General features: G+C 60.4%; 6 protein-coding genes across 6 annotated transcripts; 3 read left to right on the top strand and 3 right to left on the bottom strand.

Annotated features, from left to right (window-relative positions):
- Window positions 1-31: 31 nt before the first annotated feature.
- On the bottom strand, window positions 32-1,097 carry SPRG_04448 (hypothetical protein; the record flags this gene model as incomplete). The annotated part of the gene is made up of 8 exons (XM_012343372.1): window positions 32-142; window positions 193-285; window positions 342-440; window positions 490-588; window positions 643-741; window positions 794-892; window positions 938-1,036; window positions 1,089-1,097. 8 exons carry the CDS (start codon window positions 1,095-1,097, stop codon window positions 32-34), a joined length of 708 nt encoding a protein of 235 aa, XP_012198762.1.
- Window positions 1,098-1,926: 829 nt separating this feature from the next.
- On the top strand, window positions 1,927-3,542 carry SPRG_04447 (hypothetical protein). Its single transcript, XM_012343371.1, has 8 exons — window positions 1,927-2,003; window positions 2,046-2,234; window positions 2,289-2,387; window positions 2,437-2,535; window positions 2,579-2,677; window positions 2,742-2,840; window positions 2,887-3,015; window positions 3,072-3,542. The coding sequence occupies exons 1-8, from the start codon at window positions 1,980-1,982 to the stop codon at window positions 3,399-3,401; spliced, it is 1,068 nt and encodes a 355-aa protein (XP_012198761.1). The 5' UTR covers window positions 1,927-1,979; the 3' UTR covers window positions 3,402-3,542.
- Window positions 3,532-4,184, bottom strand: SPRG_04446 (hypothetical protein; the record flags this gene model as incomplete). Its single annotated transcript, XM_012343370.1, has 2 exons — window positions 3,831-4,184; window positions 3,532-3,786 (listed from the first exon to the last, which is right to left on the bottom strand). The coding sequence occupies exons 1-2, from the start codon at window positions 4,155-4,157 to the stop codon at window positions 3,532-3,534; spliced, it is 582 nt and encodes a 193-aa protein (XP_012198760.1). The 5' UTR covers window positions 4,158-4,184.
- Window positions 4,185-4,744: 560 nt separating this feature from the next.
- SPRG_04445 (hypothetical protein) lies at window positions 4,745-6,759 on the top strand (the record flags this gene model as incomplete). The annotated part of the gene is made up of 2 exons (XM_012343369.1): window positions 4,745-6,259; window positions 6,303-6,759. 2 exons carry the CDS (start codon window positions 4,745-4,747, stop codon window positions 6,660-6,662), a joined length of 1,875 nt encoding a protein of 624 aa, XP_012198759.1. The 3' UTR covers window positions 6,663-6,759.
- A 156-nt stretch (window positions 6,760-6,915) lies between these two features.
- SPRG_04444 (hypothetical protein) lies at window positions 6,916-8,086 on the top strand (the record flags this gene model as incomplete). The annotated part of the gene is made up of 2 exons (XM_012343368.1): window positions 6,916-7,383; window positions 7,513-8,086. The coding sequence occupies 2 exons, from the start codon at window positions 6,916-6,918 to the stop codon at window positions 7,999-8,001; spliced, it is 957 nt and encodes a 318-aa protein (XP_012198758.1). The 3' UTR covers window positions 8,002-8,086.
- Window positions 8,087-9,229: 1,143 nt separating this feature from the next.
- Window positions 9,230-11,104, bottom strand: SPRG_04443 (hypothetical protein; the record flags this gene model as incomplete). The annotated part of the gene is made up of 1 exon (XM_012343367.1): window positions 9,230-11,104. One exon carries the CDS (start codon window positions 11,102-11,104, stop codon window positions 9,230-9,232), a length of 1,875 nt encoding a protein of 624 aa, XP_012198757.1.
- Window positions 11,105-12,493: the final 1,389 nt, after the last annotated feature.

The following is a 12,493-nucleotide window of genomic DNA, read 5'->3' as shown; positions in this document are numbered from 1 at the left end:
CTACGCACAAATGTGTGAGCCAGAAACAACGTCAATGACGGACCTTGGGCTCGCCGTCGACGCTCGGATTGGCCAGCAAGAGGGCGTCGACGACGGCCGCGTGGTTGGCGCGGGCGGCGTACGTCACAGCGCGGCACATGTCCTACTCGCTCGTCGTGAGAGATCTGAGTCTTCTCGGAGTGTCATGGCTACGCTGCGCAGCATCCACGCTTGCACCGTCAGGAGCACGCGGACGACGCCGACGTGCCCTCGCGCGGCGGCGCGGCAGAGTGGTGTTTCGCCCGCCTACGCCAACATACCCTGTCATCATCCTCTGTCATGACGTCGAGGCAACGCCATACGCTGTCTTTGCCGTTGACGTCGGCGTTGGCACGCAGCAAGAGCTGCACGACGGACGCATGGTCGTTGCTCGCGGCCAGCGCCAGCGCCGACGCGCCATTCTACTTGCAGTGAGGCTGCCGTCGTAGTAAGCACGACGAGGATGCGTACGATGCTCGTCTTGTGCACATCTGCGCCGGCGCGGAGCAAGAGAGGGATGACGTCGACATGGCCGTGCTCGGCGGCAATGCACAGCGGCGTCGTGCCTTCCTACATGTCACCAAGCGGTCGCATGCATGGTCGTTCGAACGCATCGCAACGTACGAGATCGGCCTTGTTGACGTCGGCGCCAGCGTCGAGCAGCATCGCGATGATGGACGCGCGGCCTTGGGCGGCCGCTTCGTACAGCGGTGTTTCGCCCATCTAGATCGCGTCGTGAATGCAAGGTGGTTGCAGTTGGATGTGTAGTACGTACGTCGTTGGGCTTGTTGACGTCGGCGCTCGCGTTGAGGAGCAGCTTGACGACGCCAATGTGGCCGTTGGCCGCCGCGCGGTACAAGGCGGTCGTGCCATTCTACGCGTCGCGTGCAGCACCCAGCCCACGATCGGATCACACAACCTCGTCCGTGCGGGCGTTGACGTCGACGCCGCGCTTGACGAGCTTCTGGACTTCCTTGTGCTGGCCGGCCGCGGCGGCGCTCAAGAGCTTCGAGAGGCCCTAGCACACCACGCGCGTCAGGAGCAGCGTCGACGCCATGGGGAGGACGTACAGTGCCCATGTCGTCCGGAGGTGGTTTTGTCGACTGGCTCGCACTTTCCGAATTGCGATCTTCGCGTATCTTTTTTAATACCAGAAAAAGGCCAGTGCGAGGGTTGCAGTGGTCGGCGACCTTGAAGGTGGTCGCCTTCGAAGACGATGCGTCGTCCTGATGGGCTGGCCCATGGCGCTTCTTCAGTGCATCAACGTGGGGTGACCAGAGCATGAGCATGGCCATGGCTCGTCCAGGAAAGCCATGGGCAGAGACGTCGTGGCTTGTACGGGACGAACTCGTTCGACGCCAACGAGCTTACGCGCTACTACCTCGGAGGCTCTCCAACGTTCTCTTGATATCCGATCCGAGCCTAGCTACTCCATGTGCACTGTATGGCGACATCGCTCAGCTTCTTCAGTAGCAAGCAGAAGCACATAGTACATACCTCTGCTGGACATTTCATGGCCTGGCGACATGTTTAAGATCTCGAAAATAGTGCACCAGAAGGAATTGGAGCTGGTGGACTTCACGAGGCCGATGCAAGCATGGACAGCAACGTGCCCAGCGGATGTTTGGATGGGGCACCTCGGGGCGCGTGAGAGGGGTCTGTGGGACGCGAATGCCAGCTGTCGCGATGGCCGGCGCGTCAGCAACCGCCCTCTGGCGCGTCAGACATGGTTGGCAACAGCTCGGACGACGTTTTAATCGTAGGATGCGACCAAGGTTGGTGGTGCTACCGCTAGCGCGCGGTTGATAGAGGTAGCAACGATGCGTTGTGTTGAAGCGGATGGAAGCTGCTTGTCCACAATCTCGCGCACCCAGCCGTCGCAATTGCCTTCAATGTGTTTCGTGACAGCACCCACCGAGCCAGTTGCTGTTGACTACTGCCGAGGCAAACAACGAAGAGCGATGGGCTCGTTCATGAGCAGCGTGGTGCGTCGGCCTCTCTGTCTTTATTGCTTCACAGTGCTCTAGTCGCTGTACCAAGCGGTACTCCACGGCAACAACAAGGAGGTCAAGGCGTTGCTCGCCGCCGGCGTCAACCCCGACGCCTATGCCAACGCGAAAGGCGCGACGCCGCTGCTCGTCGCCGCCGACAAGGGCCACGTCCAGATCGTCGAGTGGCTCGTCGCCGCCGACGCCAACGTCAACCACCCAGCCGAGGTAGTGCCATCGCCATCTTCCATGCACCTCCTCGATGCATGTATCTTATTTTAGGGCGGCGTGACGGCGCTCTCGATGGCGGCGCAGCACGGCCATGCCGACGTCGTCGCCCTCCTTCTCAAGGCCAAGGCGAATGTCAACCAAGCGCGCTACGTACCCTTGATCGCACGTCTGTCATCGAATGCAGCATCCATGGCGATAGGACGGATGGACGCCGCTGCTGATCGCGGCCAATGGCGGCTTTGACCGCATCGTCGAGATGCTCTTGGCGGCGAAAGCCAACGTCAACCAGGCGACGGCGGTACGCATCCTTCGCGCATCCATGCGCTCATGCAACGGAGTAGCTTGGGTCGACGCCGCTGGCCTACGCTGCGCAGCACGGCCACGTGAGTATCGTGCGCATGCTCTTGACCGCCAACGCTAATGTGAACCAGTCGTCCCAGGTAGTAGTGCACGATGCATGCTCCTTCGTATGGGTTTTTCTCACATGAGACGGAACTCGTCTAGAGAGGAGAAACACCGCTGTTTGTGGCGGCGGAGACGGGCCAAGCGGCGGTGATTCCGTGGCTTTTGCACGCCCACGCCGAGCTCGACAAGGCTGACAACGTACGCACGTCGCTTGAAAAGGACATGGCATTGATCACGTTGCTAGAATGGGGTGACACCGATCATGGCCGCCGCTGCCAACAACCAAGCACATGTTGTCGCGCTCCTCACGGACGCCAAACAACGAGTGTTGTCGGCGCCGTCGTCGCGGTCTTCGCCGCCGTCCAGCACGTCGGTACATGCGCCACCGTGCACAATAATGTGTCCTAATGACGTACGATCCTCCTCTAGTCGCTAAAAGCGGTGCCCATGGAGCTCACCGAGATGCGCTGCCAGTCGTGCAACACCCCGAATGCCATGGCCTCCGACACCTGCACCGCCTGCGACGAGCCGTTGCCGTCAGCCGCAACGAAGCTCGCCATTTTGCTCAAGCGCGTCGACGGCGCGGCGATCGATGACGAGCTCGCGTGCGCGTTTTGCGACACCTTCAACCCGATGCTTTCGTCTGTCTGCAGCGGCTGCGACGACGCCATGCCCGACGACAAGGCCAAGCTGCGAATCCTTGTCGCCCGGATCGAGAGAGCGGCGCAGCACGCATCGCTGGGCTCGCCCCGGCCATGAGAGACCGACGCCGTCGAGTCGCTTGTCGTGTGGTAGCAAGCACCATCGCCCGCCGTCGACGCCGAGCGTGCACACCGTGGAACCATTGGATAGCACGGATATGTATATAAACAAAAGCTGATACATACGCTTATTGCACGGACAGCGGACTGCACTCGGGCGAGAGCGCGACGACGTTGGCTTCGTTGGCGCGAAAACTGAGGTACGACGACCACACAATGTTGCCGCTGCTCGAGACGAGCGGCCGGAGCGGCAAGGGTGTAAAGCCAAACGTGAGAATGTTCATGGGAATCCAAAAGTAGTTGCCCGCCATCCAGATCGAGGGCGCGCGGTCCAGCGCCTTGTCGACGCCGGAAGCGAACCGGTCTTCGAGCGACCGCGCCTCCTAATCGCATCCATTAGAACGCAGAAGCAATCGACGCCGCGTACATGGCGGGTCGGGATGCACCCTGCGTACGAGTTAAAGGCCATGATGCTGATGGGCGCGAACGCAAACTGCTGGACGAGCATCTTCTTGGCAATGCTCACGGCGTTCGTGACTGGCCAGAGCGCCTCGAGCCGGCCAAACCACACGTGCAGGAGCGGGCCTTGGAACGCGAGGCCGTACAGCGACGTCATGCCGAGGCGCGTGGCCGAGAAGGCCTCGTCCTCGTCGCGGAAGAGGCTCTGGGCGATGACGTCGCCGACGCCAAAGATAGCGCCTGTCGTCACCGACTTGGTCAGTAGCGGGTGCGACGCCAGCAGTCGGCGGTACATGGCCTGCCCACGAGTCTGCCACTGACGAAATGCATGGGGTTCGTAGCCATTCCGCCGCTTTTGATTGGCCAAACAGATTGTACTGCTATGCGATTGGTGGAAATCCACGAATCACAGCGCATTCGCAACCAAGGCGACCCTGCCACGATGCATTCCATCTCTTCACGGTCAGCGTGCCAAGATGAAGGCTGTTCGTGCTTGTCCCTCGTTCACAACCGACGAGATGACAAAATTATGATTTGTACCATGGTCGTCGCGCTGGGCGATCCTCTTTTGGAGGACGTCAACGATCTCGTATCTCGTTGCGCCCACGTCGATTCGAATGCCAGCGACGCGCTGCAGAACGGCCCGGACAAGCCAAACAGCTTGATCTACTATGCGACAGATGAAAGACCTTTGTCCCGTCATGCGTCTCTTGCGAGCCGCGCGCCATCCTCCCGGCCGCTTGGATCTTGCCGATTTCGGTGGGCTACTGAATGTGGTAACTTTGGCATATGGGATTAAAAATGGTGTTTAAAATTGGCTATTTTCGGTACATGCCATGTGAAACGCGACCCTACGCTGGCAGTTTGCACTTGTTGTGGCCGATGGAACTGCCGGTCGCGCCGGTCGTCCCGTTCGGGACGCTCCTCGGCATCACGGACGGCGGCGTCCACGTCTACTGCTGCGACTACACGACGCTCTCAGATGACGCGCGCGCCAACCGCGACGACTTCAAGAGCGTGCACAACGGGATCACGACGGGCTACAAGTGGCAGTGCGTCGAGCTCGGGCGGCGGTACCTGCTCGTCAACTTTGGCGTCGTCTTTGACAACATCGCGATGGCGTACGACATCTTTCGCCTGAAGAACGTCCGGCGCGTCGAGGACGACCAACTCGTGCCCATGCACCCGAACGTCAACGGCGAGGCCACGGAGCTGCCCGTGAAGGGCTCGCTCCTCATCTGGAACCCCGTGGGCGAGTTTGAGCGCACGGGCCACATCGCGGTCATCGTGCACGCCGAGAACGACTACGTCGACATTGTCGAGCAGAACGTGGACGACGAGGTGTGGCCCGCCGGCCAAACCTACTCGCGCCGGCTCCAGGCCGTCGTCGACGAAGACTCGGGCGCGTACACGATCGTGTGCTCGTACCCCGACTCGTCGATCCTCGGCTGGATGACCATTGATATGGAGACCGAGTACAACTACGAAGACGTCATGCTGGCGACGCCCAGCGACTTTGGCCGACGCGAGATCATCGTGTCGGCGGCGGCCGCTGCGGCTGCGTGGCTCGACCCGACTGCTGCGTACGTACAGACGTTCCTTGCGACGCCGGGTGCAGTGCTCACGGAAGGCAAATCGCCGTACTTTACGCTCACGTCGCACGGACAGGCCGCGCTCGAGTATGCGACCGACCACCTCCACCACATGTTTCTCGACGCGACCGACTACGTCTTGCACCACGAGAAGGAGCTCGGTCCGCATTTCCGCATCCCGCAAAAGCTTTGGCCGCGCATTCGCCGGTCGTGGTTCCGGCGCAAGCCCGACTGTGTCGCAGGGCGCTTTGACTTTACGCTGACGCAAGACGGCCTCAAGGTGTACGAGTACAACGCCGACTCGGCGTCGTGCCTCCTCGAGTGCGGCCTCACGCAGGACGCGCTCGCGTCTTTATTGGGGCTGCCCGGCCATAGCAACAGCAACGGACTTTTTTCCAAACTCGTCGAGACGTGGACTGCCCGCAACGTGATTGGTCCGCTGCACTTGCTCTGCGACGACGAGCCGGAGGAGATCTACCATGCCCAGTACATGGCGGCGGCCGCGACATCCGCGGGCCTCGAGACGCATGTGGTCGTGGGTCTAGGCGGCCTGCAGCGCAGCGGCCACGATATTTTGGACGCGGCTGGCAACATCCTTCGCAATGTCTGGAAGACGTGGGCGTGGCGCACCGCGCTCAACGAGCTCTCGGACGACGAGTGGGCCGGGTACCTCTTTGAGGACGACGCAGTCGACCCCAAGGCGTTGGCGACGCCCAAGTACCGCGAGCGCGCTGGCACGACGACCATTCTTCTCGTCGATGTGCTTTTACACCCTGCGATCCGCATTTTCGAGCCGCTCTGGACCGTCTTGCCGAGCTCGAAGGCCATTTTTGCCCGTACTCACCAAGCTCTATCCCAAGCACCCGCTCTTATTGACGTCGTCGTTTGAGCTCACGCCCGAGCTGCAAGCGTCCGGGTACGTAGTCAAGCCCGTGACGGGCCGCGCGGGTGCCAATATCTCGGTGGTCGGCGCCGACGGCACGGTCTTGTCGCAGTCGCATGGTCGCTGGACGGACGACTCGCCCGTGTACCAGGAGATCGCACTGCTCCCGCAGTACGCCGGCGAGTACGTCCAGCTCGGCGCGTGGGCCATCGGAGGCGTCTACGGTGGCGCGGTCGTCCGCGCCGACCCGACCAACATCATCCGCTTCGAGTCGCCCATCTACCCCATGCGCGTGCTGGACGACGACGCGTCCACCTCGGCGTAGACAAAGACTCTTGCATTTCCTAGCATGCTTTTCGGCTAAATGACTTGAATGCTTGGATTCTACGGGTATCGGACTGTCATGTACAATCGTGTTTGCCTCCATTTCCATGGTCCTTCTTGGCTGATACACACATTGTATACCTGGTCTCGGTATTACGTCATGTTGTGAACCTTGCCGGGTCTCGAACCCGTGGCCAGAAGACGGTTAGGACTAGGGGAACGGGGGCGACCACGCATCTGAAACAGTCGTCGTCATGGGCAGTCGGCGCAACGAGCCTGCAGGCGTTGCGTCGCACACGAATGGGCACCGCAGTAGCCTGCGGCGCAGCCGCATGCACGACTCGATCGAGAAACCGCCGCTCTTCTTCGCCTGGCAAACGCCAGCTCCGTCCAGGGCCCCGCCAACGACGCCAGCCGCTGACGTTAAAGGGCCACGACTTGCCGCGGCGTCATTGCCAACGACAGCTGCGCCGCCAAGCACCTCGTGTCAACCCGTGGTATCGAGTCCACGCAGCGTGCCTCAAGCGACCCTGGTCATGCCGTCACCGCAGCCCATGCTGCAGCCGGCAGTCGTTCTCTCGACCCAGTCGATGGTGCCCACCTACATGCAGCCGCCTGCCCAAATCATGTACCCGTGCATGTATTACCCGATGGCGACACCAGTGCAGCAGGCGTGTGCCTACCAGTTTCCTCCGGTTGCCCCCTTACCGGTGGCACCGCCAGTAGCACTTTCCACCCCAATAACACCTCCTGCTGCTACTTCGGTAGCGACGACTCCTGCAGCACCGCCGATAGCGCCCCCTGTAGCACCCGCCACCACACCCACGCCACCACTTGCGACAGCGGTGCAGCGAGAAAAGCCTCGTGAGAAAGTGGTGTACCCGCCGGGGATGCCGCCGTGGAGCGCCGTGTCATCGCCGCCCGAGCTGCTGCTACCGGGCAAGAGTACATCCGAAGCGTCCGAATACTGGACGTGGCTGCACTGGTACGCGTCGTGGCAGCTCTACTACGAGCAAGGCCGAGAACCATCGTCGAGCCAGCGCCAGTCGCGACGCCTCGCCAAGCTCATGGCATCCCTCTTGGAAAAAGAGGCGTCGGCACACCGAGCGTCGAGACGCAGCAGCCGAGACCCTGCAGCATCGACACGCAGTCGCCACGTGTCCAAGGCCAAGAGCTGTCATGGGGTAGCTCCGCCGGCCGACGTATGGTGGCTCGACGTCAGCGGCTCGCGAAAGACCCGGCATCGCACCAAGCACACCACCACGAGGTCGCCCGAGGCGCCGACACCAGCAGCAGACACCTCAGACGCTGTCCTGACCCTTGAGGAGTTGGCCATCTGAGCCCCTCGTTGCGCCGCCTTGCGTGTGAATCAATATGTGTCTACCATGCCCCATCGTTTGTACGAAAATACCCCAAAGCGCTCGGGTCTTTAGACGAATGTTGGGTGGTGTTGTGTCCGAACGCTTCGGTGTGCGGAGTCGAGTGTGTCGTAAGCACCAAGGAAATAGCACTGCCTTCACACGAATGTGTCGTCATCGCCAAAACCATGGGTTAATGGGCCGTGTCGTCGGCAATCTGGTTTGTCGAGATGAACAAGGTCCTTATACCCAACACCCTCAGATTCCGTGGTCACGAGGGGTGGGTCGTAGTCTTGACTTGAACGAAAATGCTTTTTCGCTGAAAAGGTAGTTTTATGTGCTTTTACGCAAACAAAATCGTCTCTACAAGTGAGTGGTGCATCTCTCGCTCAGTCTTCGTTCAAATCGCTTCATTACGCAGACACGAACGACAACAATGACAACGATGACCAAGCCCCGGCGGAATCGCTCCATCAACATTGTCTCTAGGTCGAAACATTGACACGTAAGACGGCCCCGCGCACCTGCGGCCGGCAGACGATGGCAACGCATTCCGTCCAAGGAGCGCCACCGACTGCTTGAATTCCTTTCAAAGTAGCTGCACCGACACCTCGCCCACCCATACGCACGACCAACCATCGAGACGCGTCTAGTCCCAGCAACATGAGTGGTGGCACATCGTACAATATGCAGTCACCAGTGGTGACAGTACAGTACTGTGAAAATGCAGGCAAAAACCATACATGACTATCCGATACCCCTAAAATCCAACAACCAAGTCCCGTTGCAGAAAAACATGTAGGCAGACTCTTAACTGGTGGCAGTGAATAATACCGCGCGACGGCGGTGGTCGAACGCAACTTTTGTCAAGATCGATTACAAAAGCACTTTGACACGATTTCCCATCGCATCATTCACGCGGACGTCAAGCATTTGGAGGTTGGTCGCCTTGGGTCCAACCTTGAGGCACTGTAACTGGACCACGACGCTCTCGTGGCCGCCAACGACGCTCCAATTAGCCTTGTCCGCGGTGGCTCCTCGTACTACTAGTATTTGCGGTCCGTCACGGTAGTTGTGGAGACAGATTCGTCATCAGCTCGAAACGAGACCTACAGGTCACCGCAAGCAAGCGACTTTTGCCTCCGCATTGCGTTCACAAACTCGTTTCTTCGTTTGTATATTGTCTTTTTATGCAGTCGATCGAGGCACTCTACTCGATGACGCGCATCGCGTAGACGAACGACTCGAGGCCCATGATCTTGTTGGCGTCGGCACGGATTATCGTACCGCCATACTCGCCGCCAATCGCCCACGTGCCGAGTTGCACGTACTTGCCGTTGTGCTTGGGGAGCAGCGCCAGCTCCTGATACACGGGCGTATCGCTGCTCCAGCGGCCGTCCGACTGCGACACAACACTACCATGGGCATCGACGATCGAGATGTTGGCGCCCGCGCGACCCGCCACGGGCTTGATGACGTAGCCCGCGGCTTGCAGCGCTGGCGTGAGCGCAAACGACGACGTTAGTAGCAGCGGGTGGTGCGGGTAGAGCGTGTTGAGAACGGGCAAAATCGCTTTCGAGCTTGGAATGAGCGTCCAGAGCGGTTCGAAGACGCGGATGCTCGGGCTGAAGAGCACGTCGACTAGCATGATGCTGTCGTACCGGTGCCGACAGTGCTTGGGCGTGACCCAGCCCATTGCGTCGGTGCCGTCCGTCGACAAAAACTCGGTCCACTCGTCGTCCGAGAGCTCGTTGAGCGCGGTGCGCCACGCCCACGTCTTCCAGACATTGCGAAGGACGTTGCCAGCACCATCCAAAACGTCGTTTTCCGCACGTGCGAGGCCGTTGAGACCGACTACGACGTGCGTCTCGAGACCCGCAGCGGTCGCGGCCGCCGCCATGTACTGCGTCTGGCAGAGCTCTTCCGGGTCGTCGTCACAGAGCAAATGCAGCGGCCCAATGACGTTGCGGGCTCTCCACGTCGCCACAAGCTTGGCAAAGAGGGTATCGCTGCCGCTGCGACCGATGGTGTCGAGATCGGCCAGCGAAGCCCACGCGTCTTGGTTGTAGCCGCACTCCATGAGACACGACGCCGAGTCGGCGTTGTACTCGTACACCTTGAGGCCGTCGTCGGTCAACGTAAAGTCAAAGCGCCCCGCGACAAAGTCGGGCTTGGCGTGAATCCACGAGTGCCAGAGCCGCGGCCAGAGCGCGCTCGGAATGCGGAAATGCGCCCCTAGCTCGTCCTGGTGGTGCAGAATGAAGTCGGTCGCGTCGAGGAACATGTGGTGGAGGTGCTCCGTCGCGTACTCGAGCGCGGCTTGGCCATGGCGGCTCATGCAAAAGTAGTCGGAGACGCCGGACGATGGCTGCCAGCTCGGCTGCGCGAGAAACGTCTGCACGTACGGGCGGGACGGGTCGAGCCACGGCCGGCCGAGGTGGGCCTCCGTCAGCGTCACCTGGTGCTGCGTAAAGTCCGAGGACGTTGCTTTCGGGACGTCCTCGTAGTTGTACTCTGTCTCGAAGTGGACGCTGGTCCAACCGAGGATCGACCCGTCGTGCGTGCACTGGAGCGTGATCGCGCCAGTCTCTGGGTCAACGGTCGTCGGCAGCCGGCGCGAGTACGTTTGGCCCGCCGGCCACACGGTAAAGTCGACGTTCTGCTCCACAATGTCAGTGTACGAGGCCGTCGCGCCGACGATGACGGCAATGTGGCCCGTGCGCTCAAACTTGCCGAGAGGGTTCCAGATCAAGAGCGCGCCTTTCGCCGGCAGCCGCGTCGCTACCCCGTTGGCTTGAGGCACAAGCGGGAAGAGCACATTGTCGGCCACGCGCCGGACGTACTTGAGGCGGAAGATGTCGTACGCCATGGCAATGTTGTCGTACACGACGCCATGGTTGACCAAGAGGTAGCGCCGTCCGAGCTCGACGCACTGCCACTTGTAGCCGGTTGTGATCCCGTCGACGACGTTCTTAAAGTCGTTGCGATCCGCTAGCGCCGACTCGCCGAGCGTCTCGTAGTCGCAGCAGTAGACCTCGACGCCACCGTCGGTCGTGCCCAGTACCGTGCCAAAGGGCGCTGACATGGCAAAAGGCAAAGTGGGGGTAGGATCTATCCGGTATTATGGCCAATCCAATGCGAGAACGACCGTGATTGGTCATTTGTTGGATGAATCATCGCGACCGAAGTTCCTTCTGCGCCACGGAGTAAGATCTAACAGCTCGTTGTGCACTCAAGGACCCGTGGCATGTGCTTTGAATGGGTCTCAGACCTTACGCCCCAGGTCTGGTACCGGTGCGACGTTAATAGCGATGCACACAAACTGCATCACTACCTACACCTGTATTTTCCCTTTTCGGCGCCTTGGAACTATTTCCGTCATTTTGACACATCAAGTCGGCCAGGAAGGTGGCCAGAGCGCCACCAGAATCCTCACAGAGTCCACACTTGCCATCAGCGCTCGAGAGCCTTCCGCTAATAGCTAGCGACCACCGCGACGACCAAGTTTCGAACCGCATAAGCAAGATACACCAGCCTGAAAGTTCACCAGACCAAGGCTGAATACATTCGCCCTTGACCCAACTATCAAGAGCTGCTGCAACCTCAAACGACGCGATCCTCGAACCAAACGACCTCTGCTCACATCGGGCAATGCACATCGAGTAGTGCACTAGATGAAACTTGCTGCTCCAGCGCGTGACGTCTACTCCATCGAAGTCCTCGGGCCTCCAGCGCCATGGCTGCCTTGGTCACTCGAGCTGCTCGGCTTTTTATCAGGAGCACATTCGCCGCGCGCCGTGGCGTGGCCTATTTCAGCGTCGTCACGCGGTGCAAGTCCTTGCGTCGAGCGGCCGTCGAGCTGGGATATCAAACCTCGCATACAAATACCTCGGCCTTGCGCGCGACAAGCGCGTGAATATGGCGGTCAAGCGGAAGCGCTGCCGGTCTCCTCGTCGCAGCGACTCGAGGATTCGTGCGCGGTCGACAACTGCTGTCTACGTAGCAGCACGTGTTGCTCTGTCGGCTGCGCTTGTCGTCCATCGAGAGCTCGTCCGAGCGAACTGTTACTTCGCGTGTATAGGCACCAGGCATCGCCAGAACGACGCGCCAGCGATGGACCTTGCCACACTGTCCGCATCACCGACGGAAAGGCCAGATCCAGGTTCTCGAACGGCCCATGGCAGCCCACAGTGGTCGCTAGTCGCACGCAACTCTACGATTGGGTCATTTCGCGATTTGTATCGACAAGGGCAAGCGTGGGGCCGTCTGCATACACTACGCCCATGACGTGGACCATCGCTGAATGTCCATCTGCTCGTCGCATGTGGCGCCGCATGAGCGTCTACCGAAGCACAATATGGCGTGGCAACTGCATTTAACGCTGGCAGCCCTACGATGGCGACGCCGCTCGGCGCAAGCCAGCGTCGCGCCGATCGTAGTTGGGTGCGACTAGCCTCGCAGCCGAGGGCCAGGT

Source organism: Saprolegnia parasitica, assembly GCF_000151545.1.
Source record: "Saprolegnia parasitica CBS 223.65 unplaced genomic scaffold supercont2.13, whole genome shotgun sequence".
NCBI lineage: Eukaryota > Oomycota > Saprolegniomycetes > Saprolegniales > Saprolegniaceae > Saprolegnia > Saprolegnia parasitica.
This window is presented reverse-complemented; position numbering and strand designations above follow the sequence as displayed.